Source organism: Hemicordylus capensis, chromosome 2 (assembly GCF_027244095.1).
Source record: "Hemicordylus capensis ecotype Gifberg chromosome 2, rHemCap1.1.pri, whole genome shotgun sequence".
Taxonomy (NCBI): domain Eukaryota; kingdom Metazoa; phylum Chordata; class Lepidosauria; order Squamata; family Cordylidae; genus Hemicordylus; species Hemicordylus capensis.
In genome coordinates, this window is record NC_069658.1 from 247565858 (window position 1) to 247593079 (window position 27222).

At 48.2% G+C, this 27222-nt stretch overlaps 1 protein-coding gene and 1 long non-coding RNA gene across 3 annotated transcripts in view; one reads left to right on the forward strand and one right to left on the reverse strand.

Annotated features, from left to right (window-relative positions):
• The window catches only part of LOC128343927 (uncharacterized), a 37632-nt gene extending 22011 nt beyond the window's left edge, over positions 1-15621 (forward strand). Inside the window, exons 6-11 of the mRNA XM_053293358.1 lie at positions 909-1017; positions 3029-3055; positions 3613-3628; positions 8105-8914; positions 11132-11258; positions 12988-15621. Of these exons, the coding sequence (XP_053149333.1) occupies positions 909-1017; positions 3029-3055; positions 3613-3628; positions 8105-8914; positions 11132-11258; positions 12988-13985 (2087 nt within the window). The 3' untranslated portion in view covers positions 13986-15621. The remainder of the gene's footprint in view (positions 1-908; positions 1018-3028; positions 3056-3612; positions 3629-8104; positions 8915-11131; positions 11259-12987) is intronic.
• Positions 15622-20576: 4955 nt separating this feature from the next.
• LOC128342712 (uncharacterized) lies at positions 20577-25062 on the reverse strand. Of its 2 annotated transcripts, none has more exons than XR_008315116.1 (4): positions 24888-25062; positions 22170-22325; positions 21312-21557; positions 20577-20853 (listed from the first exon to the last, which is right to left on the reverse strand). It is a non-coding gene; the product is annotated as an uncharacterized LOC128342712 (long non-coding RNA). The 2 variants fall into 2 exon arrangements; XR_008315115.1 differs by having other exon boundaries at positions 21222-21557.
• Positions 25063-27222: the final 2160 nt, after the last annotated feature.

The window sequence follows — 27222 nt, forward strand, 5'->3', positions numbered from 1 at the left end:
ATATCGCTGCTGCCCGATATAGGTGTTTCCCATAGTCTGGGAAACATACCAGCGGGGATTCAAACCAGCAACCTCTGGCTTGCTAGGCAAGTCATTTCCCCGCTGTGCTATTCCCCCGGGCTCAGATCCCCACAACTGAGAGAGCACACTGGGTGACTTTGGGCTAGTCCCTTTTTCTCGCTCAGCCTATCCTACCATGCAAAGTTGTGAAGTTAATTGGATGACATGGTCATGCATTCCTTTAGTGGGAAAGAGGGGGGTGGAAATGTAAATAAATAATCTTCATGCTAGGGAATGGTGGGTCTATGGAATATAGAGTTGCCAACGCTTGAACCAGCCTAATCTACCTTGCCAGGCTGTTGTGAAGGTAAAGCAGGTATGCGAGGAGAGCTGTGTACCCTGCCCTGAGCTATATGTAGGAAAGCTGGAGTAAAAATATAATTAATACTGAGCCTCTGCAGGATTCCTTGAAACTTGGTTTGAAAACCACTCTATTATTAGAATATTTCTGTAGTTCACAACTTTTCACAAAGCAGTTTCAAAGAAATGAGAAGATGGCTCCCTGCCACAAAGGAGTTCAAAGTCCCAACAATTTAGAACTTTATCTTGGAGTTTTATGATTTGAAAGGTGGCTTATACATCATCTTAATGTGGGAACTGCTTCCATGACAGATGGAGCTTCAGTGTCTGAGAATAAAGTTGCCAACTGATCAGAAAAATGGGCCTGGCCTATTTCTGTGTCTTGGTTTGATTTGCAGAAATCGGCCTTTCATGGCATGGAATGACTGGTGGTAAGGATGTGCATGGAAATGTGGTGGGGGTGCTGTTTTAAGAGCGGGGAGGGTGCACTCCCTCCTCCCCCCCCCAGCCACCACTCCCTCTCCCTGGTGTCTGTTTTTTTATAATAGCTAATCGGGGCAACAGCGTACCTTCCTGCTGCCCCATTGCCCCTGTTGACTGGAATTTCCAGACGCTCCTGCGTGGGCACACGCACATCGCCTGCTCTGGCACGTGCAGGTGCGTCTGGAACTTCTGGCCATATTCTGCCAACAGGGGCAATGGGGTGGCAGGGAGGTATGCTGCGGCGTCCATTAGCTGTTACAAAAACGGATGCCAACGGGAAATGCGGCGGGAGGAGTAAGTGCACCCTCCCCCACTCTTAAAGATAGACCCCCGCTGCTGTCGATCTGGTTTGGAGGCCCATAAAGGGCCTCCGAGCCGGTCCCATGCACATCCCTAACTGGTAGTGGCAGCTCTCCAAGGTGTCATACAGGAGTCTCTCCCCCAGGCCAGGAATTTAACCTGGGACCTTCTACATACAAAACAAATGCTCTACAACTGAGCTACAGCTCTGAATAATTTGAATCCAGACTGAAGGATCGTCTCCTGCATGATGCTCCCGTCCCACTCACTGTGGTGCTCATCATCAGAGGGCCTGCTTCAGGTCTTGTAAAGTTGGCCGAGTCAGTGTCGTCCTCCTGGTGACCGGAGAGCCATGTGGGGGTTTTTGGTATAGGAGGGGTTTATTTATTTTTTTATTTTATTTTACATTTTATATCCCGCTCTTCCTCCAAGGAGCCCAGAGCGGTGTACTACATACTTAGGTTTCTCCTCACAACAACCCTGTGAAGTAGGCTAGGCTGAGAGAGAAGTGACTGGCCCAGAGTCACCCAGCTAGTCTCATGGCTGAATGGGGATTTGAACTCGGGTCTCCTCGGTCCTAGTCACAGCACTCTAGCCACTACACCACGCTGGCTCTACCATTGCCATCTCCTGTGCAGTATGAGATGATGCCTTTCAGCTGATAATAGGTGTTTCCCATAGTCTAGGAACATAGGAAGCTGCCATATACTGAGTCAGACCATTGGTCTATCTAGCTCAGTATTGTCTTCACAGACTGGCAGCGGCTTCTCCAAGGTTGCAGGCAGGAATCTCAGCCCTATCTTGGAGAAACTGCTGGGGAGGGAACTTGGATGCTTCTGCTCTTCCCAGAACGGCTCCATCCCCTGGTGGGGGGGGGGAGATCTTCCAATGCTCATACATCAAGTCTCCCATTCATATGCAACCAGGGCGGACCTTGCTTAGCTAAGAGGACATGTCATGCTTGCTACCACAAGATCAGCTCTCCTTCCCACCAGTGACGATTTGAACCAGCAACCTCTTGCTCCCTAGGCAAGTTACTTCTCTGCTGTGCCATTAGGTGGCTTCAAGTTTTGTAGCCATTGGAAATCAGGCTGGCTGGGTGGGGTGTGAAGACGGGACTTTTCCGTTGTGATACTTGCATTGAAACTGCCTATCAGTGCTACAAGCTGCTCTGACCTTTTGAGTTTCCCCGCAGCTTTTTAGTTTCTTCTTTAGTTTCAGCAGTACTTTATAAATGCAGGGGAAGTGGGAGCATTGCAGATGCACACGAATGTCCCAGGTTTCCTCGGTGAAATGTTGGGACTACACACGTGAACGAACGGGCCCTATTTTCTGCTATTTCTCCCTGATTTTGTAGGGTGCCTTGTTAAAAACTTTGCACATTTGCATTGTCCTCCTTAAGGGCTCAGCTCCCTCCACAGCAGCCAGGCTCCCTTATCTTTCATAACCCATATTGGATGCAGCCCCCACCTTAGCTACTTCAAGATTTATTCTAATGTGCAGCTGACAATTTGTGCAGGGCAAAGCAAAAAAATGCTGCGTAAACTACAGTTTAAGTAAGTAAGGCCTAGAGCGCTGAATACGGAAGTAAGTGGTTTCTTCAAAAGTAATAAAGGAAAACCAGAGAAAAAGAAAATAAGGGAGAGATCATTTCGTTTCAAACTTCATAATCTTATTTTTAAAGGATATTGGAGCTCTCTCCTACTCTTGGCCTTTCTTGACAAGGCACCTCCATTTTGCTTGCTTCCTTGACTGTCTTTGTCCCCGCCTCCGCCTCTCTTTTTCCATTCATTCTCATTTTCCCCTTTTCTTCTCTTATTCACGCATTTATGTCCCCCTCCCTCGCTCTTCACTCTCCTATTCCATCTTTTTTCCTTTCGCTTAGAAAATTCTGGAGTAAAGGGATGGTAAGGTAAGTTCCAGACAGCACTTGTGCTGCAATAGGAAACAAATAATACACCTTGTTTTTAGGTAGCAACCGGTCCTCAAAGAGAATGATTTCGCTCCGGCGTTCTCAAACGCAGGTCCCCAGGGATTGCACGACAACTCCCATCATCCCAACCCACCCACAATGGGTTTTCTGAGCAAGTACCATATTTTCGCCGCCCCCTGCGGCAATTAAAGGACCTGATTTCCACAAGGCAGACTGCTACGGTCTAACCATTACAGAAAGGAGGGCAATTATATCTGCGGCTGATTGGATTAACCCCGCCTCTTCTCTCAGGGATTCTGGGAATGGTAGTTTTGACTGAGGTGGAAATGGTGACACAGCTGTGCCGCGGAAAAGGGTTCTCTTTGTGTCGCAAGAGCCCACCCTAACCCGTTCCTAGCTTTATTTCTCCCAGGCACTGAGTCTGGGGAACGTAGTTGCAGGGGCGAAGATGGAGCTTTCCCATAGGAAATCCTCCCTCCCGGGCATTTCTGTGCTGTAGATTCAAGCACACACCATCCGTGGCTTTGTTCTTTCAGGAGCTGCCTGGACAAGGTAAGCGTGATGCTGCTCTCTCTGAACAAGTTGATTCCTAGACAAACCTGGGAAGGGGGAGAGAGAGAAAGAGGTTAAGCCAGGAAGTCACTTCCTACTCCGCCTCCTCTGGTGAAAGTCTATGGGAGGAAAAAAAGTAGCAGTTTTAAATTTCTCAGGTGTGTCTTCAGGGATCTGAAGGATCTTCTCGGCAAGGGATTGGGTGAGTTAGGTGGGAGGTTTGGAGATAAGGCTGCAAACAGTGCAAGAAATAAATAAAAGCAAGACATCCTGCAAATGTTCGATAGGAATACAAATCTGTGGTTGGGGCAGTGGAGCCTAGCACCCCCTGATTGGCTGAGCTAGTGTGATCCAGTGGAGCCTTCGCGACTGCAACACCATCACTGGTTAATGGCTACAAATCAAGTGTCTGTTTAAGGGACAGCTTGAGGGGCTGCTTCCAAAGTTGGCAATCTTATACTCAGTAGAGCTAGCTGTTCCCAGCACAGTGATGGAGTCCTGCTCAGAAGTCAAAGTCAACAGTTCTAGGGTCAGTGGTCTTAGGAACATAGGAGGAACATAGGAAGCTGCCATATACTGAGTCAGACCATTGGTCTATCTAGCTCAGTATTGTCTTCACAGACTGGCAGCAGCCTCTCCAATGTTGCAGGCAGGAATCTCTCTCAGCCCTACCTTGGAGAAGCCAGGAAGGGAACTTAGAACCTTCTGCTCTTCCCAGAGCAGCTCCATCCCCTGAGGGAAATATCTTACAGTGCTCACACTTCTAGTCTCTCATTCAAATGCAACCAGGGCAGCCCCTGCTTAGCTAAGGGGACAAGTCATGCTTGCTACCACAAGACCAGCTCTCCTCTCCTTCAGGTCTGCTCAGCCCCTCCCAACTGTTTTTGGACTACAACTCCCATAATCCCCAGGCAAAGTGGCCAATAACCAAGGATTATGGGAGTTGTAGGCCAACATCTGCAGGAGGGCTGAATTTTAGCAGCCCTGTCCTATTTAAATGATCTTGGATGCATGCCCCTAGAAATTCAGGGTTTTATTTTCCAGCATAAGTGTATAAACCAAACCTCTGACATAAAAGTTGCACCAGATCTGAAATCTCATGTGTGATAATGGTCAGGAAGGGGCAGAGCAGACATTGATGGGCAGAGGGAAGGTGAAATATAGGGTTAAGAGGGTCTTGTCAGAATGGTTTTCTTTTTTGGTGCAGTATATTTCATTGGGCTGCCTAATGGCGCAGTGGGGAAATGCTTGACTAACAAGCAGAAGGTTGTTGGTTCAAATCCCCTCTGGTACTATATCAGGCAGCAGCGATATAAGAAAATGCTGAAAGGTATCATCTCATACTGTGCGGGAGAAGGCAATGGATAAACCCCTCCTTTATTCTACCAAAGAAAACCACAGGGCTCTGTGGGCAACTGGAGTTGAAATTGACTTGACGACACACTTTACCTTTATATTCCATTGCTTTCTCTATTTTCCCCTTTAGTGTTTTTTTTTTTAACTAAACTTTTTTTTTAAAAAAGTTGTTTTTTTTAGGGCGTACTCTCTTTGTTGTGTTTGGCATTTTCTCCCTCTTTTGTATAGCCTATGTCTTCTGTAACAGTTAACACCAACATTCACCTACTGTCAATGGTATTTCTTGCTCCTGCTCTCCCTCCATACACTTCTTTCTTCATCTTCCTCCCCGCAAACTTCCAGTGTTAATGGCTGTGCCATACTGATTGACAGGAGGAAAAGAACCTCCTTTCAGAGTCTCTGTTCATGCATTCCATGTGGCTGCAAAGCATATGTGCTCTCTGCCTCTTAAGAGATGCTTTTTGATTCTGTGGGGAAGTATGGGCTTCCCCCAAAAAACTTACATTTTTTGACATCACTAGTGGCACCTTCCAGCATCCCCAAATGCCCCCACCCTTAATGGGAGCTTGCAGAGGCTCTGTGCATATCCACACACTTTGTAAGCAGTCAGCAGTATATGAACATATATGTAACTAAAAGTAGAGTGTGCTGTCAATTTGGTGTCAACTCCGGGCGCCCACAGAGCCCTGTGGTTGTCTTTGGTAGAATACAGGAGGGGTTGACCATTGCCTCCTCCCGCGCAGTATGAGATGCCGCCTTTCAGCATCTTCCTATATTACTCCTGCCCGATATAGTACCAGCGGGGATTCGAATCAGCAACCTTCTGCTTGTTAGTCAAGCATTTCCCCACTGCGCCACTTAAGGTGACATATATTAAAATATGAAACTGCCATCTCACTCAGTATTGTCTACAGTGACTGGCAGCAGCTGTCTCAGATTTCAAACATGGGCCTTTTCCATCTCTCCCTGGAGATGCTAGGGCTTGAACCTGGGACCTTCTGCACGTAAAACAGAGGCTCTATCACGGAGGTTCCCCTAAAGTTCAGCCTCTGACTGTGAAACCCCACCATGTGCACGATTACTGGAAAAGACGGTATGCTGGCCTACACAGGGACTACTACAATTATTTATGTACCACTCTTCAAAATGTTCTCAAAGTGGTTTACATAGAAAAATAAATAATACATAAATAAAATGGTTCCCTGTCCCCAAATTGCTCACAATAAAAAAAAGAAATATAATGCTGACACCAGCAACAATCACTGGAGGGATGTTGGGGTTGGATAGGGTCAGTTGCTCTCCCCCTGCTAAATAGAGGAGAATCACCGCTTTAAAACTGTCTCTTTGCTCAGTTAACAGGGACAGTTGCTCTCCCCCTCCTAATTATGCCACCACTTTAAAAAATGCTTCTTTCCGCTGGTCTTGTGGTAGCAAGCATGACTTGTCCCCTTAGCTAATCAGGGTCCACCCTTGTTGCACATGAATGGGAGACAACATGTGTGAGCACTGTCAGATATTCCCTTCAGGGGATGGAGCCGCTCCAATAGCAGAAGGTTCCAAGTTCCCTGCCTGGCAGCATCTCCAGGATAGGGCTGAGAGAGATTCCTGCCTGCAACCTTGGAGAAGCTGCTGCCAGTCTGTGAAGACAATACTGAGCTAGATGGACCAATGGTCTGACTCAGTATATGGCAGCTTCCTATGTTCCCCAGTTAGCAGGGTTGTGGCATAGCCGCCATTGCACAAGGAGAAACAAACGTCCCTGGGGTCTGGGAGTGGGTGGGTCACCATGTTACCCCTCCCCCAGGGAACCCCCTTGCCCCTCTCTTGCAAACAGCCAGCAAACGAAGTGCTGAATGGCTGAGAGCACAAGGCACAGCCCCTTGGCCTCTCCCAGTGGAGTGCTTCGCCTGCCGGCTGAGTGCTTTCTGTCTGTTAAGGAACAGGCAGAAGCAAGGGAGAAGACGCATCCAGCTGTCAAACAAAGCAGCTCTGGGGCCGTGCAGCACCTTCCCAGTGCTAGCCACACACCCTGTGCCAGCTTGGGTCTGACACCAGCGCAGGGGGGGTGGCTAGCCTGGGGAACTGGCAGCCTGTCCCTGGACCCCGGCCAAGCCCACGGTACTTCTGGCATTGGTAATGCATTCCTTCTCCCGAAAGAGCTCACACTCTAGAAAGAGACTCAAGGGAGACCCCAACAGTGTCCACTAGGAGGAACACAATCCTAGGCTCAGCAGAGACACAGCTGCTCTCCCTGCTAAAGATGGGATCCACCAGTCTCAGAGGTGCCTCTGGTGTTGCTGTCATGCACCAGGCACAGAAGTGACTTGTTGCATTAGTGGAATTTGGGAGAATTCTTAAATACATATTTGTTTAAATGGTTTTATAAATATTGGTGTTCTAAGCTACTATCCTTGATCATTATTATTATTATTATTATTATTATTATTATTTTATTACATTTATATCCCGCTCTTCCTCCAAGGAGCCCAGAGCGCTGTACTACATCCTTGAGTTTCTCTTTCACAACAACCCTGTGAAGTAGGTTAGGCTGAGAGAGAAGTGACTAGCCCAGAGTCACCCAGCTAGTTTCATGGCTGAATGGGGATTTGAACTTGGGTCTCCCTGGTCCTAGTCCAGCACTCTAACCACTACACCACGCTGTTGTGATCTCATTGTAATAAAGAGAGAGCAATTAATGATCTACGTGTGTGTGTGTTTTAATTTGCTTCCACATTTATGTTTGTGCTGCTGCCTAGAGTGTGCTCTCTACAGCTGCCCTCTCCTTTGTCAGTGTTGCTGTGCATCAACCTCTTTCCAGGTCTGCCCTCCAATTAGCACCTTGCTGCCTTAATGATGGTGTGGGGAGGGGCTCTAACTTTGGGACAGAGCAAAGGCAGACGATCCCAGATTCTATTCCTCACATTGCTAGTTAAAAGGCTCTCAGGGAGCACGGCTGGAGATCCCAGAATGCCACCTGCCAATCAGAGTTAATGGTACTGGGCTAGATGGACCAATAGTCTGACACAATATAAGTGTTCTATGTCCTCTTTGATTATTGTCTCTCTTTCCCCCCAAGCAGATGCCAGTTTCCTTGCCCTGGAGGACCAATCAACTTGCTAATTTGATGGGCGGCAAATCCTGCCTATTCAGGCCAATGCTCGCTTGAGAATACAAATGGCATCAGAGGACAGAGATGCCTCCAACTTTGATCCCAGCACAGAGGCCACCATGGCACAGCCAGGAGTAAAAATGGAGAAGCTGGACCCAGGAGATGCTGAACTAGGGAGGGGTGTGGGAAAAGACCCTCGTGCTGCCCAGCCAGGGCATATGAAAGAATTCTGGGAAGGGGCTGCACCAGGACACATTAAACGGGAACCCGAGGGAGGGCAGCAAGAATGCTGGGAAGCCCAATGGCAGCAGTTCTTGAAGGCCGTGCAGTCTCCTCACTCTGGACAAGGAAATGCAGAGCCACCCGGGCTTGGGCAAAGGGACGAACCCCAGCCTGCTTTGTCTTCTCTGCAACCTAGAGGAGAAAGGGCATTCCTGCCTGGCCTTAGCAGAGAAGTCCATCCAACCCGCAAAAACTTCTCTGCCAAAGAAGAACAAGACGGCAGGACAGTAAAGGAGGAGAACCTGGATGCAGAGACCGTCCGCCAGCGCTTCAGGCAACTCTGTTATCGAGAAGCTGATGGGCCCCGGGATATTTGTCGCCAGCTCCAAGAACTTTGCCACCAGTGGCTGAAGCCAGAGAAACATTCCAAGGAGCAGATCCTGGAATTGCTGGTCTTGGAGCAATTTCTGAGCATCCTGCCACAAAAAATCCAGATCTGGGTCAGGGAAAGAAACCCAGAGTCCTGCACACAAGCGGTGGCCCTGGCGGAGGATTTTCTCCTGCAGGAACAGCATGTGGATAACAGGTGGGAAGAGCAGGTAAGGCGATTCTATGCTGTCCATCCTACATTAGATCTGGTACTAAGCAGCTTACACCCATTTTGAAAGAGCTGCACCGCTGGCTGCCAATGGGTCTCCAGATCCAATTCAAGCTGATCAAAGCCATTCATCCTTTGGCTGGCATGGTCCTTCCATGAGAGGAAGTACCAGAGGAGAGGAGAGCTGGTCTTGTGGTAGCAAGCATGACTTGTCCCCTTAGTTAAGCAGGGTCCGCCCTGGTTGCATTTGAATGGGAGACTAGAAGTGTGAGCACTGCAAGATATTCCCTCAGGGGATGGAACCACTCTGGGAAGAGCCGAAGGTTCCAAGTTCCCTCCCTTGCAGCATCTCCAAGACAGGGCTGAGAGAGATTCCTGCCTGCAACCTTGGAGAAGTCGCTGCCAGTCTGTGAAGACAACACTGAGCTAGATAGACCAATGGTCTGACTCAGTATATGGCAGCTTCCTATGTTCTTCCTATGAGGAGGATTGCCTCGGGCAGCAGACTTATTGGGGCACCAGTGAGTTAGCAAGATACCCTTCTGCCCCCTATTTTCAAAAGGGGGACGAAGGGGAGGGGGGTGAACACAGTGGGGAGAGCATCTGGCACACAGAGCCTTGAGCTGTGGTTTGAGTCCTGGATAACCCCTGCTAACTTGGCAAAGAGGCACTTTTTAACGTAGTGATTCTCTCTACTGAGCAGGGGGAGAGTAACTGGCTCTATCCACCCCCAGCACAGTAGCTCCAGTGACTGTTGCTGGTGTCTATCTTATGTTTCTTTTTAGATTGTGAGCCCTTTGGGGACAGGGATCAATCTTATTTATTTATTATTTCTCTGTGTAAACCGCCCTGAGCCATTTTTGGAAGGGCGGTATAGAAATCGAATAAATAAATATAATAATTAACTAATAATTAATACCTGCAGGACTGCTCCCAAATGTTTCTGCCTGCTAGACAAGATACGCAGGAGGTGGCTGTGCTCCATTTGCCGACATTGCGGGAGGCTTATTTGTTGTGTGCATGGGACAGGGCCTCCTCAGTCATGGCCCCTAGGCTTTGGAAGGCTCTCTCAATGAACATCCGCTCTTCCGTTTCCCTCTCTGCCTTTTGAAGAGGCAAGTAAAGACCAGCTTGTTTAATCAGGCCTTTGTCTTTTAAGGGGTACTGGGGTTTTTTTGTTTTGTTTTTAGGCATTGCTGCTGCTTCTGTGAGCTGTGTTTTACTGTTTTGTTGATTGTGTGGTTTCAATACTTGCGTTGTAATATGCCTTATGAAAATATAAACGTAATGGCACATTAACTAATGAGAAATAAATAAATAATCAAATCGTAGGGTTTTTTTTAATTTTAGTTAAAATTAGCTGCTGGGAGAGGAGAGATTTCTCTCCCCCCACCCCTCCACACTGTTTCCCTGATCTAAATTTCCATCCCCCACCCCAAAGCTGTATGTACCTGCATTCCACCACCACCACCCCCCATACAGGGGCTGATAGCTTTCTCAGGGAGGAATTCAGATTGCAGGGAAAGTGAAAGCGAATGGTTGAACAGCCTTCCCCAAAATACTGCCGTTCTAGTCAAAATGGGAGCCTCTCGCTGTAGGGCAAGGGCGGCCAACCTGAGGCTCTCCAACAGTTGGACTGCAACTCCCATAATCCCCAGCTGCAATAAATTGCAGTGGTAGATGATGGGAACTGTAGTTCAATAAAAACAGCGGCGCCTCAGGTTGGCCACCCATGCTATAGAGCAGGGCTTCCCAACTGGTGATGTTCAGGGGTTCCCAACAACTCCAGATGTTGCTGGACTACAACTCCCATCATCCCCAGCTGCAGTTTATTATGGCTGGGGATGATGGGAATTGTAGTCCAGCAACATTTAAAGTACCACCAGTTGAGTACCCCTTGCTATATAGGGCAGGTGTAGGCAACATGGAGAAGGGGAGATTTGAACTAGAGATTTCCCAATTCACCGGTCGGTCTCTTAACCACAACACTACACTGGTTCTCATAAACCTCCACTTGGTATGCAGGAATCAGCAGGTGAAGAGTTTTGTGGCCTCAAGACGAGCGAGCGTTCTCACCTGCTCCCATCTGCAGATCACATTGCTGTACGAAAGACACAGGAGCAGAGGCTGATAAAACAGTTGGCAGCCCTTCCTCTCTCATATTCCCCCTGGTGTTCTTCGTCCTCTGCAATGAATGTGGTTCTTGCTGCTTTTTCAGGAGCTGGGGATGAGCAAGGAGGCAGCTGCTAATTCTCCAGAGGCAGAGAGGCCTCCATCAAACACCTGGCAGAACCTGCTCTTCAGAGAGGTCAAAGAGGAGGCAGACAGAGGTGCCCTCTCTGTGGGTAAGGTGGCCTTGCATCTGAGGACTGGACATGCATTGTGGCAGGGGGTGATGGGAGTTGGAATTCAACAACAACTAGAGAGCCGAGGTGGCCTACCACTGCTATATAGTAATGACCAGGTGGAACGGTCACCAAGGAAGACCGCTCTGGGAGAGGAGGAGCCCAACAGAAGGCAAGCCCAGTCAGTTGTGCCATCGAGTTGGTGTCGACTCCTGGCGCCCACAGAGCCCTGTGGTTGTCTTTGGTAGAATACAGGAGGGGTTGACCATTGTCTCCTCCCGCGCAGTATGAGAGGATGCCTTTCAGCATCTTCCTATATCGTTTCTGCCCATAGTACAGCCAGGCCCTATCCATCCCCAGCACAGCATCCCTCTAGTGGCTGTTGCTGGTGTATCTGTCTTATGTTTCTTTTTAAAATTGTGAACCCTCTGGGACATGGAACCATTTTTTGAATATCTATCTATCTATCTATGTAAACTGCTTGGGGATCTTTTGTTGAAAAGCGGCATATAAATATCAGTTGTGTTCCTTTTGAGGCCAGGTAATTCAGTTGGCATGACTGAACTGTACAGTTTCACTTGATGTATGGGTGCTGCAGACTGACCCATCACCAGGCGAAGATGATTGGAAGGAGATTGAATCCTGAGCAGTACATCACACAGAGATGCAGTGTGAACCTTCCTTTGTGGGGTGGAAGTGTCCCTTTTTGTCCAAAAAGCAGTCGGGCAGGGGGAGATCTGGCTCAGAACCACAGGAAGGGCACATGTCACACGCTCCCCTTTTACTACTTTCCTACCAAACCTACACCCTGACCCAGCAATTTGCTTCCAAAGTGCCTTTTCAAAGTACGGGGGGGGGGGCAGCTTTCTTTTCTTTTTTCTTTTTTTTGCAATAGCTGGGGGGGAAGTGTTAAGCCCCTCCCCTTGCAGTTCCAAAATTGATGTTGCCCTTTCTGATCCCAGCGGATTTTTGACCCCCCCCCCACAAAAAAAGGGTCACTACCATAGGGGTCTACCACTACGGAAAAAAAGGTTACTACCACTTCCTGTATTCAACCTGCCTCTTAATAACAGGCACGGTGTGATTTATTTATTTTATTATTTATGTATTTTATTTATATGCCGCCCTTCCAAAATGGCTCAGGGTGGTTTAGACCAGGATAACAACAATTAAAACCAGTTAACAATTAAAATCAAAACTATAAAAATATAATAAAACCAATTTAAACATTCCAACAGCTAAAAACCCTGGAAAACCAGGGCAACCTCTTAAAACAGTTTACAGTAACTTAAAAACCCTGGAAGGCCAGGCCAAACAGATCGGTTTTAAGGGTTCTCCTGAAAGACAGAGGTTCTTAAACTTGGGGGTTCTTAAATGCTGAGGTTCTTAAACTTGGATCCCCAGATGCTACTAGACCAGGGTTTATCAGTGTGTGGGTCCCCAGATGTAATTGGACTTCAGCTCCCATAATCCCCAGCCCCAGTGGCCTTTGGTTGGGAATTATGGGAGTTGAAGTCCAATTACATTATGTTGAGAATCCCTGTACTAGATTACAACTCCCACCATCCCCATTGTGGCTGGGCTTGATGGACGTTGTAATCCAACAACATCTAGGGGCCCAACTTTAGGAATCCCTGATGTCACATGTAGTCTGGCCCTCAGCGTCCCTCTTGATTTGTATATTTTGGAGCTTGAAATCACTCACATGAGGCTTCTCTCCTTATCCAAGCAGGTGATGAGAAGTGCTGTGAGGAGACCAATCAACCCAAAATCAACCCCGGGGAGCTACAGCCATATTGGATGCTGTCAGGAAGAACAGAGCTGGATGTTTCCCAGCCTTCTCATCAGGAAGAAGTGCCTCTGAACCAACAGGTCAACTCTCCAGATAAAGATGGGGACTTCTATTACCCACAAGTCTATGAGCATCTTAGTGAGAGGCCTGCACAGCCAAGAATCCTCAAGGGTGGGAGAGACAAAACGTGCCTTCAGTGTGGGAAAGCATTTAGATGGCGAGCCGAACTCACTGCCCACGAAAGAATGCACACCGGCGAGAAACCGTATGAATGTTTAGACTGCGGCAGAAGCTTCAGTTACAAATCCCGCCTTATCGCCCATAAAAAGATGCACACAGGGGAGAAGCCGTACCAGTGCCCAGACTGTGGGAAAAGCTTCAGCCGGCAGCCTCACCTCATCGCACACGAGAGAGTCCACACGGGAGAGAAGCCATACATGTGCCCTGAATGCGGGAGGAGTTTCAGCGACCGATCCAATTTAAATACGCACAAGAGGACTCACACGGGAGAAAAGCCGTATCGCTGTTCGCACTGCGGAAAAAGCTTCAGCCAGAGCTCGACTTGCATGAAGCACGAAAGGATCCACACGGGAGAGAAACCATACAAATGCTCAATCTGTGGGAAAAGCTTCTGTCAGCGATCACAGCTGATTAACCATGAGAGAATCCACACAGGGGAAAAACCGTACAAATGCTCTATTTGCGGGAAGGAGTTTAGCAGGAGGACAGACCTGGTGACTCATCAGAGGAGACACACGGGAGAGAAACCATATAAATGTCTGGAGTGCGGGAGAAGCTTCAGCACGGGGTCGAGTCTAAATGAACACAAGAGAACTCATGCAGGGGGAAAAGTGCATCAGTGCTCGCACTGTGGGAAAGGTTTCTTTCAAATTTCTGACTGTGTGAAACATGAAAGAACACATGCACAAGAATAATCTTATTAATGCACTGAGTAATTAGGCAAAACAAAGGCTGCTTGGGAGGAGAGCTGGTCTTGTGGTAGCAAGCATGACTTGTCCCCTTAGCTAAGCAGGGTCCACCCTGGTTACAAATGAAAGGGAGACTAGAAGTGTGAGCACTGTAAGATGTTCCCCTCAGGGGACGGAGCCGCTCTGGGAAGAGCATCAGAAGGTTCCAAGTTTCCTCCCTGGCAGCTTCTCCAAGATAGGGCTGAGATAGATTCCTGCCTGCAACCTTGGAGAAGCTGCTGCCAGTCTGTGAAGACAATACTGAGCTAGATAGACCAATGGTCTGACTCAGTATAGGGCAGCTTCCTATGTACTAGTAGAGCCCCTATTTTGCATGCAGAAGATCCCATGTTCAATTCCAGATGCCTCCAAATAGGGCCAAGAAAGACCCCTGTCTGAAAGCCTGGAGAGCTGCTGCCAGTCAGAGTAGACAATACCAAGGCAGATGGGAGCTTCAGTACAAGGGAGCTTCATATGTTCGTCAAGAGCATCCTTTGCTCCATGGTACCTGCTTGGTTATGTAGGAAGTCCCAGGTTCAGTCCCTGGTGTAACAGCTGAGAAAATGTTTCATCTGAAAGTCTGGAGAGGCGCTGCCAGTTAGTGTGGACAGTACTGAGCTAGATGGACCAAAGGTCTGGCTCCGCATAAGGCAGCTTCCTATGCTCAATAAGGCAGAATCTTTGGTCAGTCCCAAGGCTGTTTGTGTACCTCATACTAATTATTATTATTATTTTAAATCAAGATACTATGTCAAGATAAGTTGCAGCCTATGCAAACTGAAAAGATGGAGCGTTCTATGTTTTGCTGCTTCTCTACTTAAGCCGTGCTCTCTGACTCCAGGAAATCTTACGCAGCACTTTAATGAATGTAGGAGGCTGCCTTACAGTGAATCAGACCCTTGGTCCGTCTAGCTCAGTATTGTCTACAACCAAGGGTATGTAACTTCAGCCTTCCAGCTGCTGTTTGACTACAACTCCCATCATCCCTAGCCACAGTAGCCAGTAGTCAGGGATGATGGGGATTGTAGTCGAACAGCAGCTGAAAGTTGTGCAGCCTGGTCTACACTGACTGGCAGCAGCTTTCCAGGGCTGCAAACAGAATTTCAACTCAGCCGTATGTGGAAATGCCAGGAATTAAATAACACATTTTTCTATTTAAAAATCTTCCTTGTTAATCTGAGCAGCTTTTCGGTTGTCAATCACAGTGTTAGCCTGGACGTTGGCCATTCTCCCAAATGAATAAGTTAACCCAGCAGCAAAACCAGAACAGCAAATAGACCCCAGAGAGAGGACAATTTCTAGGGCTCCCTGGTTATCTTTTCAGAGCAAACCAACTTGAAGGTTCTAGACCTCTGCAATACAGAACCGTATTTATCTACTTTTTAAATCATTGCTAAATTCTCAGTGGGTATTCCTAAGAACACAAAGGAGAAAGAAAAAACACTCACCATTTCTTTCTCCTCGAATTTGGCCATTTCCTGCATTTAGCATTAGGTATATGTAATTTTTAAATTTTTCATCATTTTCTATGTTTCATATTCTGTAAAATGATGTGACATTGTCTTCAAAACAGTGGTGTAAAGTTTCTGAGCTTTTTCATGTTTGTTTTGGTTCATGTTTCGTTTTTGTGAACCACCTAGAGCCTTCAGAGTCAGGTAGCATATAAATAAAACCAACCAACCAACCAACCAACCAAAATCTGGCCATAGAGAACAGTCTTCGATGTTTAGGTACTTCTGACATAAAGAAAGACTCAGCTGGGAGTTATTCACACATGCCTTCATGTATCTGATGTTTAATTCGGGGGATTAGATGGACAGTTCACATAACCGTTGGCTTCTCCCCACACTCTCTGCGATCTTTCGCCTTTGTGCGTTCTCACTGATTGCTCCGGGTTTTTTCTCCCACCAATCACATACCAGAGGAGGAGGCAGGGAGACCTTTTTCTTCTCGTTTTGTTTTGTTAGTTTGACAGCTGGTTACGGAAGAAGGAACGGCATGACAAGTTGCCAAGCAGCCAGATCAAACAGCAGAGCACTTAACCCAAATCCTTGCTGATATTTATAATGAACTTGCCTTTGTGAGTGACTGCCTTCATCACCTCATAAACCCTCCCCCGCAACACCCCAGACGATTTAAGAGGTCGGGAAGTTTAAAGGGCTCAGGTTACATTGAAGCTGATGATTTCCCACGCTGCTGCTGGCACTTTGCAGAAGGTAGAGGGCTGGGCTGAGCAGGTGGGTGGGTTAAAGTTTGGAGAAGCCAAGAGGAGCAGCTCAGCTTGAAGTCCCCCACTCCGCAATCAGAGGCCTGGTGTCTCTCTGGCCAGGCAGGTGAGGCAGTGTGTGTGTGGGGTGATGGCGTGGGCGGGGAGGGGGGACAGCTTTGCCTGGCAGGGAGGGCATGCCCGGGTCCCCCAGCAGTGAGGGAGGATGGCTCCAGAAGCTCCTCTGCTTGGTGTGGCTGCCACCGCCACTGTAGTAGCAGCATCCCTGCGCTTCTTACTCGGCACAGGGAGTCGATCCCCACAGCACTCCAGAGACCCAGACCCAGCCAGGAAGTGGATGGTGTGCAACCTCAGGCCTGCCTGTTCGCAACCAAAGGAGAGCCAGCGTGGTGTAGTGGTTAGAGTGCTGGACTAGGACCGGGGAGACCCAAGTTCAGATCCCCATTCAGCCTTGAGACTTGCTGGGTGACTCTGGGCCAGTCACTTCTCTCTCAGCCTAACCTACTTCACAGGGTTGTTGTGAGGAGAAACTTAAGTATGTAGTACACCACTTTGGGCTCCTTGGAGGAAAAGCGGGATATAAAATGTAAAAATAAAAATAATAACCCACCTACCTGCCCCCCACCAGCAGCAGGGATCCTCCCAGGTCATCTGCACTTGGGCGCAGCCTGCTAGCATGGAGGTGCTTTCTACACCAGTAGTTGGGATGCAGGGCAGGCAGGCAGCTTGCTGCCCCTCCCAGGCAGGGGGAGGCTGTGAAGAGGATCAGCAGATGCTCCAATCATACCCAACACAGCTGTCAAACTCCCATTCATTGAGTTTTGGAAAACGCTGAATTACTGGCAATGGCCATGCCACACATCAAGGGAGAAGCCCCACAGCATTCCAGACAGTTTGGTTTTCCTTTTAAAAAGCTGCCGCAAATAAAGGATTTTTTTAAACCCCAGAAATAATTTAGGCCAAGCTAGAATGCGCAGTCATTCTTAACATTAATTCAGGGGAAAGCAGAGTCGGGTGTTTACTGGTCCCTGATAGCTCGCAGGGACTTCGGGGTAAATCTAGCTGATATGTGGACTCGCAGCCTCCATCCCGGAGGGGATGCGAGCTAAAAGCCACAAGTGTAAAGCCTCCTGGGCATGAACATTGAATTGGTCTCCATGACTTAATCTGTTTGGAGAGTGGAGACAAAAATATGAAGCTGCCTTACACTGAACTCACGACTGTTGGTTCCTCTAGCCGAAGACAGTCTACTCTTGTTACCTGCAAACAGGTTTAGCCTGGTGTGCTTGTAGCCAATAAACGAACCAAGAGGAGACTAATATTTAAGCGCTTTTATTTACTCTGCTGCGCAAGTTAAGCAGCGGCCCTGGGAAATGGATTCCAAAAACAGGATGACCCTAAAATGGAGTCTGTCCTAGCAGTTTATAGAAAAGGGTTACAATTCCAACTATTTGCTACATTCTGCAATAACAGCCTCGACATGTAGTTCATTGATGATGCATCATCATAAAAGAAAACTGAGATCACAGCAATGTCTTTGTTCACATACCTGATTGTTTGTTTCTAGAGAGCTAACCCTTATCAGGGTGCATTCCTGCTGTGATCAGAAAGCCTAGCAGGAAGTGTGGTGTAGTGAGAGCCAGCGTGGTGTAGTGGTTAGAATGCTGGACTAGGACCGGGGAGACCCGGGTTCAAATCCCCATTCAGCCATGAGACTTGCTGGGTGACTCTGGGCCAGTCACTTCTCTCTCAGCCTAACCTACTTCACAGGGTTGTTGTGAGGAGAAACTCAAGTATGCAGTACACCGCTCTGGGCTCCTTGGAGGAAGAGTGGGATATAAATGTAATAATAATAAAAAATACTTGGTTGATAATCTCAAGGCAAGTGTCAGGCAAGAGTAGAGCAACGAAGCAGATGTAAGCCATATATTCTCTAAGATATAAAACTGCTATAAAGGACTTGCTCAGTTCATGCTGAGTTCACCAAGATCGTGGTGTTAGTTTGGTTCACTCACAGGTATCACTCTGACTGGCAGAAGTTCCCCCAGGGTCTGCAACAGAGGTCTTTCCCAGCCCTGCCTAGGGATGCTGCTAGGGACCAAAGTCTCAGAACCAACCATTTAAATCATGCAGGTGGCTAAGGCGGCCCCTATGGTGTTGAGGTGCTCTTCAAGGTCTTTTGGAACTGCACCCAGGGCGCCAATTACCATTGGGATTATTTGGGTATTTTTCTGCCACAGCCTTTCCATTTCAATTTGTAGATCTTTGTATTTGGTGATTTTTTCCATTTCTTTTTCTTCTATTCTGCTATCCCCTGGTATTGCTATGTTGATTATTTTGACTTGTTTTTCTTTCTTCTCGACTACAGTTATATCTGGTGTATTGTGTGGCAGATGTTTGTCTGTTTGTAGTCGGAAGTCCCATAATATTTTTACATCTTCATTTTCTTCAACTTTTTCAATTTTATGGTCCCACCAATTTTTGGCTACAGGTAGCTTGTATTTTTTGCAGATGTTCCAGTGTATCATCCCTGCTACCTTGTCATGCCTTTGTTTGTAGTCAGTCTGTGTGATCTTTTTACAACAGCTGATCAGGTGGTCCATGGTTTCATCTGCTTCTTTACAAAGGCGGCACTTGCTGTTTGTGGTAGATTTTTCGACTTTTGCTCTTATTGCATTTGTTCTTAGTGCCTATTCTTGTGCAGCCAGTATTAAACCCTATTTCTTTCTTCAAGTTGCCATTCTTAAGCCATTGCCAGGTCTTGGTGATGTCTAATTTTCCACTTATATTGTGCAAATATTGACCATGCAGGGGCTTATTTTTCCATTTTTCTGCTCGGTTCTTGACTTGTTCTTTCTTGTAGGCCTGCTTTGTTTCATTGGTGCTGAATAGTTTCACGTCATTGACCATCTGAAGTGCATCTTCTTCACTGTCCTTGATATATTCTTCAAGGCCTCTTTTCTCCTCCTCTACTGTTTGATGGACTTGCAGCATTCCTCTTCCACCTGAGCTGCGAGGGAGGTATAGCCTATCGACATCACTGCGGGGGTGCATAGCATGATTGATGGTCATGATTTTCCTGGTCTTACGATCTAGCGTCTCTAGCTCTGCCTGGGTCCAGTCTATTATTCCTGCAGTGTATCTGATAACAGGTATAGCCCAGGTGTTTATGGCTTGTATGGTGTTCCTGCCATTGAGTTTGGACTTGAGGATTTTTCTAACTCTCCTGATGTATTCACTTCCAATTTTTCTTTTAACTTCAGTGTGTGCAATGTTATCAGCCTGGAGAATGCCCAAGTATTTGTAATGTTCTTTCTCTTCCAGGTTCTTGATCTTGCTTCCATTGGGCAGTTCTATTCCTTCTGTTTTTGTTATTTTTCCTCTTTTCATTATTAATGCAGCACACTTGTCTAGTCCAGACTCCATTGCTATATCGCTACTGAATATACGGACAGTGTTTAGCAGTGATTCAATTTCTAACTGGAACTTTCCATACAACTTCAGATCGTCCATGTACAGCAGATGGTTGATTTTACTTGATGTTTTAGATGTTTGGTATCCGAGGCCTGTTTTGTTTAGTATTTGTGAAAGTGGGGTCATGGCGATTAGAAACAACAGAGGGGATAGTGAGTCCCCTTGGAAAATGCCTCTTCTAATGCTAACCTGTCCAAGTGTCTCGCCATTGATTGTTAACTGTGTACTCCACATGCTCATTGCTTTTTTTATAAATATCTGAATGTTTTTGAGGTGTAGGTCCAAGAAGCCAACTGAGCCCTTGGATTTTGGTGCTGGAGTTTGGTCCTGGCATGGTGTTACCTCTGTTTCTAGGGTCCCAGGGAGATGGAGTGGGTTCTAGGGACAAGATCTCCTTGCTGGGGCACCAGATTCCCAGAGCTCAAGGACTTCTCCGAGAGGGTGACTGCAGGGGTGACAGACTCTGGCTACTGGCGTCTGTTGCATGATGCTATAGGGAGTCTTACTGGGGGAGGAGTCTTGACTAAGGCATCCTCATTCTCCTCTTCCTCTGGGATGCTCTCCTGCAAGTCAGAGTCTGGGTGGGTCCCATGAGAGATCACTTTGCCAAGGCTAGTACTCAATCTTGGCCAAACCTCCCTCACAAAGAGAAATGTCATTTCAGACATTGTACCAGGTTGGGCTGGCACACCCATTCACAGGTGAGTTGATTCACAAACTTAGGAGTGAAGATACTCCTTGTTCCCTCCCAATGCCTGTACATGCTCCCTCCCCCTACTTTTCATGGCCAGATGCTCTCCTCGCCTTTTTACATCTACACACTGGCCAGGAATGAAACAGGTACAGAGATGCAGTGATTGGCAGGAGGAGACTTTATTGTGGGGAAAACATACAAATGAGGAAGGAGAAGGGGATATGAAAAAGGGCTATACAATCATAAATTGGGAGGAAACCTGCTTCTAAAGTTCGTCTCCATACCTTGGGATGGGTACCAAAGACAACAAAGATGCTGAGGGGTCCAGAAACCAAGTCCTAGGAGTGGGTGGATATCCGCAGGTTCCACCACATCTACGTGTCCTCCGGCTCAATTTCTGGGGTGTCCACATGAGAAAAGCACATCAGCTTCAGACATCTCTGCAAGAAAAAGAAATACAGCCATGGAAGGGGTCGGCTTATCTGCACTATCTGCAAACAGCGCCCGGGCATATCCGCCAGTTTCGGCCAGCCAACATCATCCCCGACTTCCACCTGTCAGCTTCCACATAGCTTCAACTACTTCAATCCACCAGTTAACCTTTCACACATCACTATAGACTAACATTCACCTCGACCACATTCACAACCACGCACACACACATTCGCATGCCAGGGCAGCCCATGAGGGACACCACCGACATCCATTCACTCCCTTTCCTTCACCATCCATTCACACACACTCCCCAGCTTCAATCCACAAGTATCCACTAGCTTCTGGAGACGGGTTTCAACAGGGGGACTCCCACCAGCTTTCATCTGCAAACATCCACCAGCTTCTTCCGCGTAGCGACAGAATCTAGCAGCTTCCGAATATGGACGGCCACGGGCTTCCGTACCCCCAACATCCACCAACTTCTGCCGGATCCGCTCAGCCGGCGTCTACCAGCTTCAAGCCACTGGCATCAGCAGGCTTCATGCGCAGGCTCGCCTCCAGCCTTCCGTGCAAGAGAACTTGTCTCATCTCCGCAGCGACTGCATGACCCGCTCCCATCTGTGTAGAGATCGCTTGGCTCCACTGCTGCCAAATGGTCTCCTCCACCCTGGTGTCAGTCAGGCTTCCTCTGCATGCTCTCTGCTCTCTTCTTGGGAGGGAAACAATTGAGAACTGTCATGGATATATGGAAGAAAACCACCCCATCTTTCTTTGATTCCATTTTGATTCAACTAGGTGTAGAGACGATGGCCTACTTGGAACACCTTTTACCTACAAGCTTTGCACTTGAAACTCAGTCTTTTTCAAAGATTCAGCTTATGTGAACTAGTGGTTGCACAGGATGTTTGAGGAACTCATTTGCTCTTGCTTCCCAAACTGGGGCGTTGCTGGTACTGAAAAGATCCAGGGCCCAGGCCCACAGCCCCCACCCACATTTGGATCATTAAACCGTTTAATTTTCATGCTCTCTAAAGGAATCCAAACATCTTTTCCCTACTAGTTTGCTTCACAGCTAAAACGAGGATTCAAGTCTTCTTTTTCTCCAGCACCAGATTTCTCCGGTAATCATTACCCCACACAATGGAGAGCTGGTGTGGTTGTTAGAACGTTAAGTCTGGAGTGGGGAAAACCTGAGTTCAAGTCCTTTCCCAATGAGCCATGAAGCTCACTTAGGCCAATGCTCTCTCTCCCCTCCTAGCAAACATACAAACCATGAAGGCAGAAGGGACATCAAAAAGGGTGCTGAAGATCGTCTCCATACCTTGGGATGAGTTCCAAAGACAACAAAGATGCTGAGGGGTCCAGAAACCATGTCTTAGCAGTTGGAGGATATCTGCAGGTTTCACCACGTCCACGGATCCTCTGGCTCAATTTCTGGGGTGTCCACATGAGAAAAGCACGCCAGCTTTAGACATCTCTGCAAGAAAAAGAAAGACAGCTGTGGAAGGGGTCGGCTTCTCCGCACCATCCGCAAGCAGCGCCCGGGCATATCCGCCAGTTTCGGCCAGCCAACATCATCCCCGACTTCCACCTGTCAATTTCCACATAGCTTCAACCGCTTCAATCCACCGGTTATCCTTTCACACATCACTATAGACTAACATTTGCCTCAACCACATTCACAACCATGCACACAGACATTCGCACGCCAAGGCAGCCCATGAGGGACACCGCCAACATCCATTCACTCCCTTTCAGTCACCATCCATTCACATACACTCCCCAGCTTCAATCCACAAGTAGGGATGTTCGTGGTCCGGAGCAGTCCGGACCGGCACCGAAGGGGGGCCTTCCTTTTAGGGCGGGGAGGGCTTGCTTACCCCTCCCGCCTCTTTGCCCCCTCCAGCGCCCGTATTCTATTGTATAATTGGGGCACTGGAAATGAGCCGCCCCAGCTGCCTCCACCGCCCCCCCCGCGAGCGGATTAGGGGCAAAGGAAAGCTACTCCCGCACCCCCTCCCTCCCTCCCGCCGCCCCCCCGAGTGCTTACCACGTTTGCCAAAAAAAGAGAGGAGCTCGCGAACAGAGCTCCTCTCTTGCCAAAGTCTCCGGCCCAACTGGGGCCTTGGGCGCGCACGCATGCGCGATAGGACTCCTCAGCTAATGGAACTTTCGCCAGAGGCCCGGTCTACCTGCCGGGAAGAGGTAGACCGGGTAGACCAGGCCTCTGGCGAAAGTTCCATTAGCTGAGGAGTCCTATCGCGCGTGCGTGCGCGCCCAAGGCCCCAGTTGGGCCGGAGACTTTGGCAAGAGAGGAGCTCTATTTGCGAGCTCCTCTCTTTTTTTGGCAAACGTGGTGAGCACTCGGGGGGGCGGCAGGAGGGAGGGAGGGGGGAGGGAGTAGCTTTCCTTTGCCCCTAATCCGCTCGCGGGGGGGCGGCTGGGGCGGCTGGGGCGGCTGGTTTCCAGCGCCCCAATTATACAATAGAATACGGGCGCTGGAGGGAGCAAAGAGGCGGGAGGGGTAAGCAAGCCCTCCCGCCCTTAAAGGAAGACCCCCCACCCGGACCCAGACCAGCCAAGTCCGAACCGGTCTGGAAGTTCGGAGGCCTTTAGAATGGCCTCCAGACCGGTTCGGACACACCCCTATCCACAAGTATCCACTAGCTTCTTCTTTATCAGGCTTGGCTGCAAGCTGTCGACACGGAAATTGACAAATGTTGCTTTCCAGCAGTGAATAGAAAGCTTGTGACATAATTTATAGCACAAGCCGAGAGCTCCCAGCTGGCAGGAATTCATCAGCCCTCTGCAAGAGGCGTTTAATCCTCCTGATAGTTTCTAGCTGTGTTCTTCTTCTTGTAATATGCCTCTGTTGTGGAGTCAGTGGGGGTTGCTTGCATAGCTCCTCTTCTGATTGGTCCGTCATGGTTTCTGCTGTCTCAGGTTGTTGTGCCTGCTCTGAATCATCAGCCGGATCTGCCTCAGCCGTTTCTTGGAAACTGATAGCCGGGCAGCCCCTCAGACACCCCGGGCATCGGCTGAAAAGTTGACAGCTTCCCCTTCCTCCTCGCTGTCTGAGATCAAGGGCGTGACACACGGTGGCAAAGATAAGAAGCAGCGGTGGGGCAAAGGCAGGGGCTGCAGTGGAGATATGTTTGTTGCCCCGCCCCTTGCGTGTGACATCAGATGCAGGGGGCTTGTCTTGGGGCCGTGCACACCTTGCACATGCAAGAGGTGAGGCCCCCTACAAGAATGTTGTTCCTGGGCCCCCAGGGGGTCTCTTCAGTGTCGACTCCTCATGATCACAGAGCCCTGTGGTTTTCTTTGGTAGAATACAGGCGAGGTAGACCATTACAATCTCCCACACAATAGGAGACGATGCCTTTCAGGATCTTCCTATATCGCAGCTGCCTGATATAGTTGTTTCCCATAGTCTGGGAAACATACCAGCAGGTAATCTAATCAGCAACCTCTTGCTCCCTAGGCAAGTTACTTCCCTGCTGCGCCATTAGGGGGCTTACATTTGCTGTACTAGAAGCTGTATAAGTCAACTCATAGTTTGAGACAAGTTTTTCTCTCACATTTTTCTCTTTAAATATTGTCATTACAAAACCCTTGTGAGAAACATGAACCCACGTGCGGTGTAATTTCTAGGTTGGAGCCTTGCACGGGACAGTTTCCTGATATCGCTTACAGCTAATCTAATTTCAACACAGAGATGTGAAGGTTATCCACCAGAGGCAAACTTCAAGATGCTTGTTTTTTAACGATTTTTAATGATATTTCAAAGTTTTATTCTGTTTTATATTATTTTTAGCTTTAAGTTGCTGTTTGTTTACATTGTAAACCGCCCAGAGATTTTATATAGGTCAGTATATAAATGTGTGAAATAAATAAATAAAATAAAATAATATGGATTCATTGAAGAGTGCAGGTGCAATTCTGCCTCAGTCCCACCAAGTGACAGATGAGACACACACCCCCAAGACAAGTTCTCATGATGTACATGTTCTTGGGAGCGTCAGGGACCAGTCCTCACCTTGCAATACTTTAAATCAAGAACTCCACAGACCAGGTGAGCGTGAACTCTCCTGTATGTCCTGCTGGCCCCATCTCGCCATTCCTTTCCCTTGGCCCCAGCTTCTTCTGCCTCTCCCTCCTTCTCCTGGGACTCCTCTCGCCTCCATCCCTCCTTGGCACTGGCAGTTGCTCACTTCACCTCTAGCTCAACTGTTTGTGCTTCACGCTGCCCATGTCCCTTTGTGACATCACAAACAGCCAGCAGCCAATGACAACAGCTGGGGAGGCATCACCAGGATCCCCTGACTTTTTTTCCATGTTATTCAATTAAATCATTCATTCATCATACATATATATACAGACAGACAGTTTGCTTTCAAGTAAAAATCCATTCAAGCATAGGGTTGCCTGCTTCTGACTGAAGCTATTCCTGCAGATTATCCCCTCAGTATTTTGTATGCAAAACCAAAGCACCGAAATCTTCAGGAATGCTTTCAAGAGTCAAGATTAATGTCCATCCTGGAGGGCTGGCCACCCACAATAGCATATCAATGTGTCCACAGTGCCACAAGGCTGGGGCCACCTCTCCGAGAGAGCCCACAGTCCCAGCAACCCCGCTTCCTCTTTTCAAGTCTGTGTGCGCTGGAATGGAAAGAGGGAGGGATGGGCCACCAAGCACTCGGCCCTATTTCCTCTTCCTCCACTCCTGGGACGGAAGAGGACCCTGGGAGAAGGTGCTCTGCCCATCCCTTCCCCCTTTGGCCTTGGAAGGAGGGGGGACAGGTAACTTCCAGAGGGGGTGGTGACAGGGAGCACCCATTGCCTCCACCCTCCTCCATCCTCAAAACAAGGTCGGGGGTGCTGGAGATCCAGGATACCCAGGGGGAAAACCAGGGCATGTCTTGACTCAGAGATTTATTCGTTCCAAGATTTGTCACAGTTGTCAAGCCATTAAATCTCCAAGATCGATCTCAATAGCTACTTGGATATTGATGCAGATTCCTGGAGGGTTGGCAGCCTTAAGTGGTGATAGGTCATCTATGGGAGGGGGGAGCCCTCTCTTTGTGGCCTCAGGGTGGCCACATTGCCCAGAAGTGAGGATTTGGGGTGGCAACCTCTGGGCAGTTTGCAGAACCACTTGCCAAACCTTTGACAAAAAAGGGATTTTTAGAAATACCTTCATTTCAAAGGGATTTTCTTTAACCTACCTTCAGCCCTCTCAGGCCTCGCACATTGGTTAGATGATGATCTCTACAAGGAAGTGCACCCAGAAAAGTGCCCCCCCTACTCTACCGCCCCCATTTCTGTTTCAGAAATCAAACACGTGAGACGCCCCTCACCCACCCCAAAATGCACTTTGCCCCTACTGTGCCCACCCCCTCAGTTTTTTTTCCTGGTGCCTCCAGTGGCCCAATGGTAGAGCTTGTTCTTTGCCTGTAGAAGATCCCAAGTATAATTCTGACATCTCCAGGAAATCTTCCTCACAGGAGTTTTAGCTCACAGATCCTCCAGAATAAGAACATAAGAACAGCTCTGCTGGGTCAGGCCCATGGGGAGTGTGTGTTCACACATTGCCTGGATCGGCCCTGAATTCCATGTGAGCTGGCTGGGAAAGTCCTTTGCTGGATGATAATGTGGATGATAACGTGGGCTACAGCAGGGTTCTCCTGTCTTTTTACACAAGGGAGGGCCACGTGGCCATTTTTTACTTATTTAGTGGGCCATGAGCAAATTTCAGCATAATAAGGCTAGAAATGTAATGTGCTCTTGTCAGATTTGCTAGCCTGCCTCATATAGGAACATAGGAAGCTGCCATATACTGAGTCAGACCATTGGTCTATATAGCTCAGAATTGTCTTCACAGACTGGCAGCGGCTTCTCCAAGGTTGCAGGCAGGAATCTTTCTCAGCCCTATCTTGGAGATGCCGCCAGGGAGGGAACTTGAAACCTTCTGCCCTTCCCAGAGCGGCTCCATCCCCTGAGGGGAATATCTTACAGTGCTCACACTTCTAGTCTCCCATTCATATGCAACCAGGGTGGACCCTGCTTAGCTAAGGGGGCAAGTTATGCTTGCTACCACAAGACCAGCTCTCCTCTCCTTAACATTTCTATTTTCCTAAGGTTACGAATATGACAGATATATATATTCTGCTTGGGGGGGAAAGTTCCCAAAGTGGTTTACATAGATATAGATAAATAAATAAAATGTCTCCCTGTCCCCAAAGGGCTCACAATCTAAAAAAGAAACATAAGATAGACACTGGCAACAGCCACTGGAGGGATGCTGTGCTGGGGATAGATAGAGCCAGTTGCTCTCCCACTGTGATATCAAGAGAATAACCACTTTAAAAAGG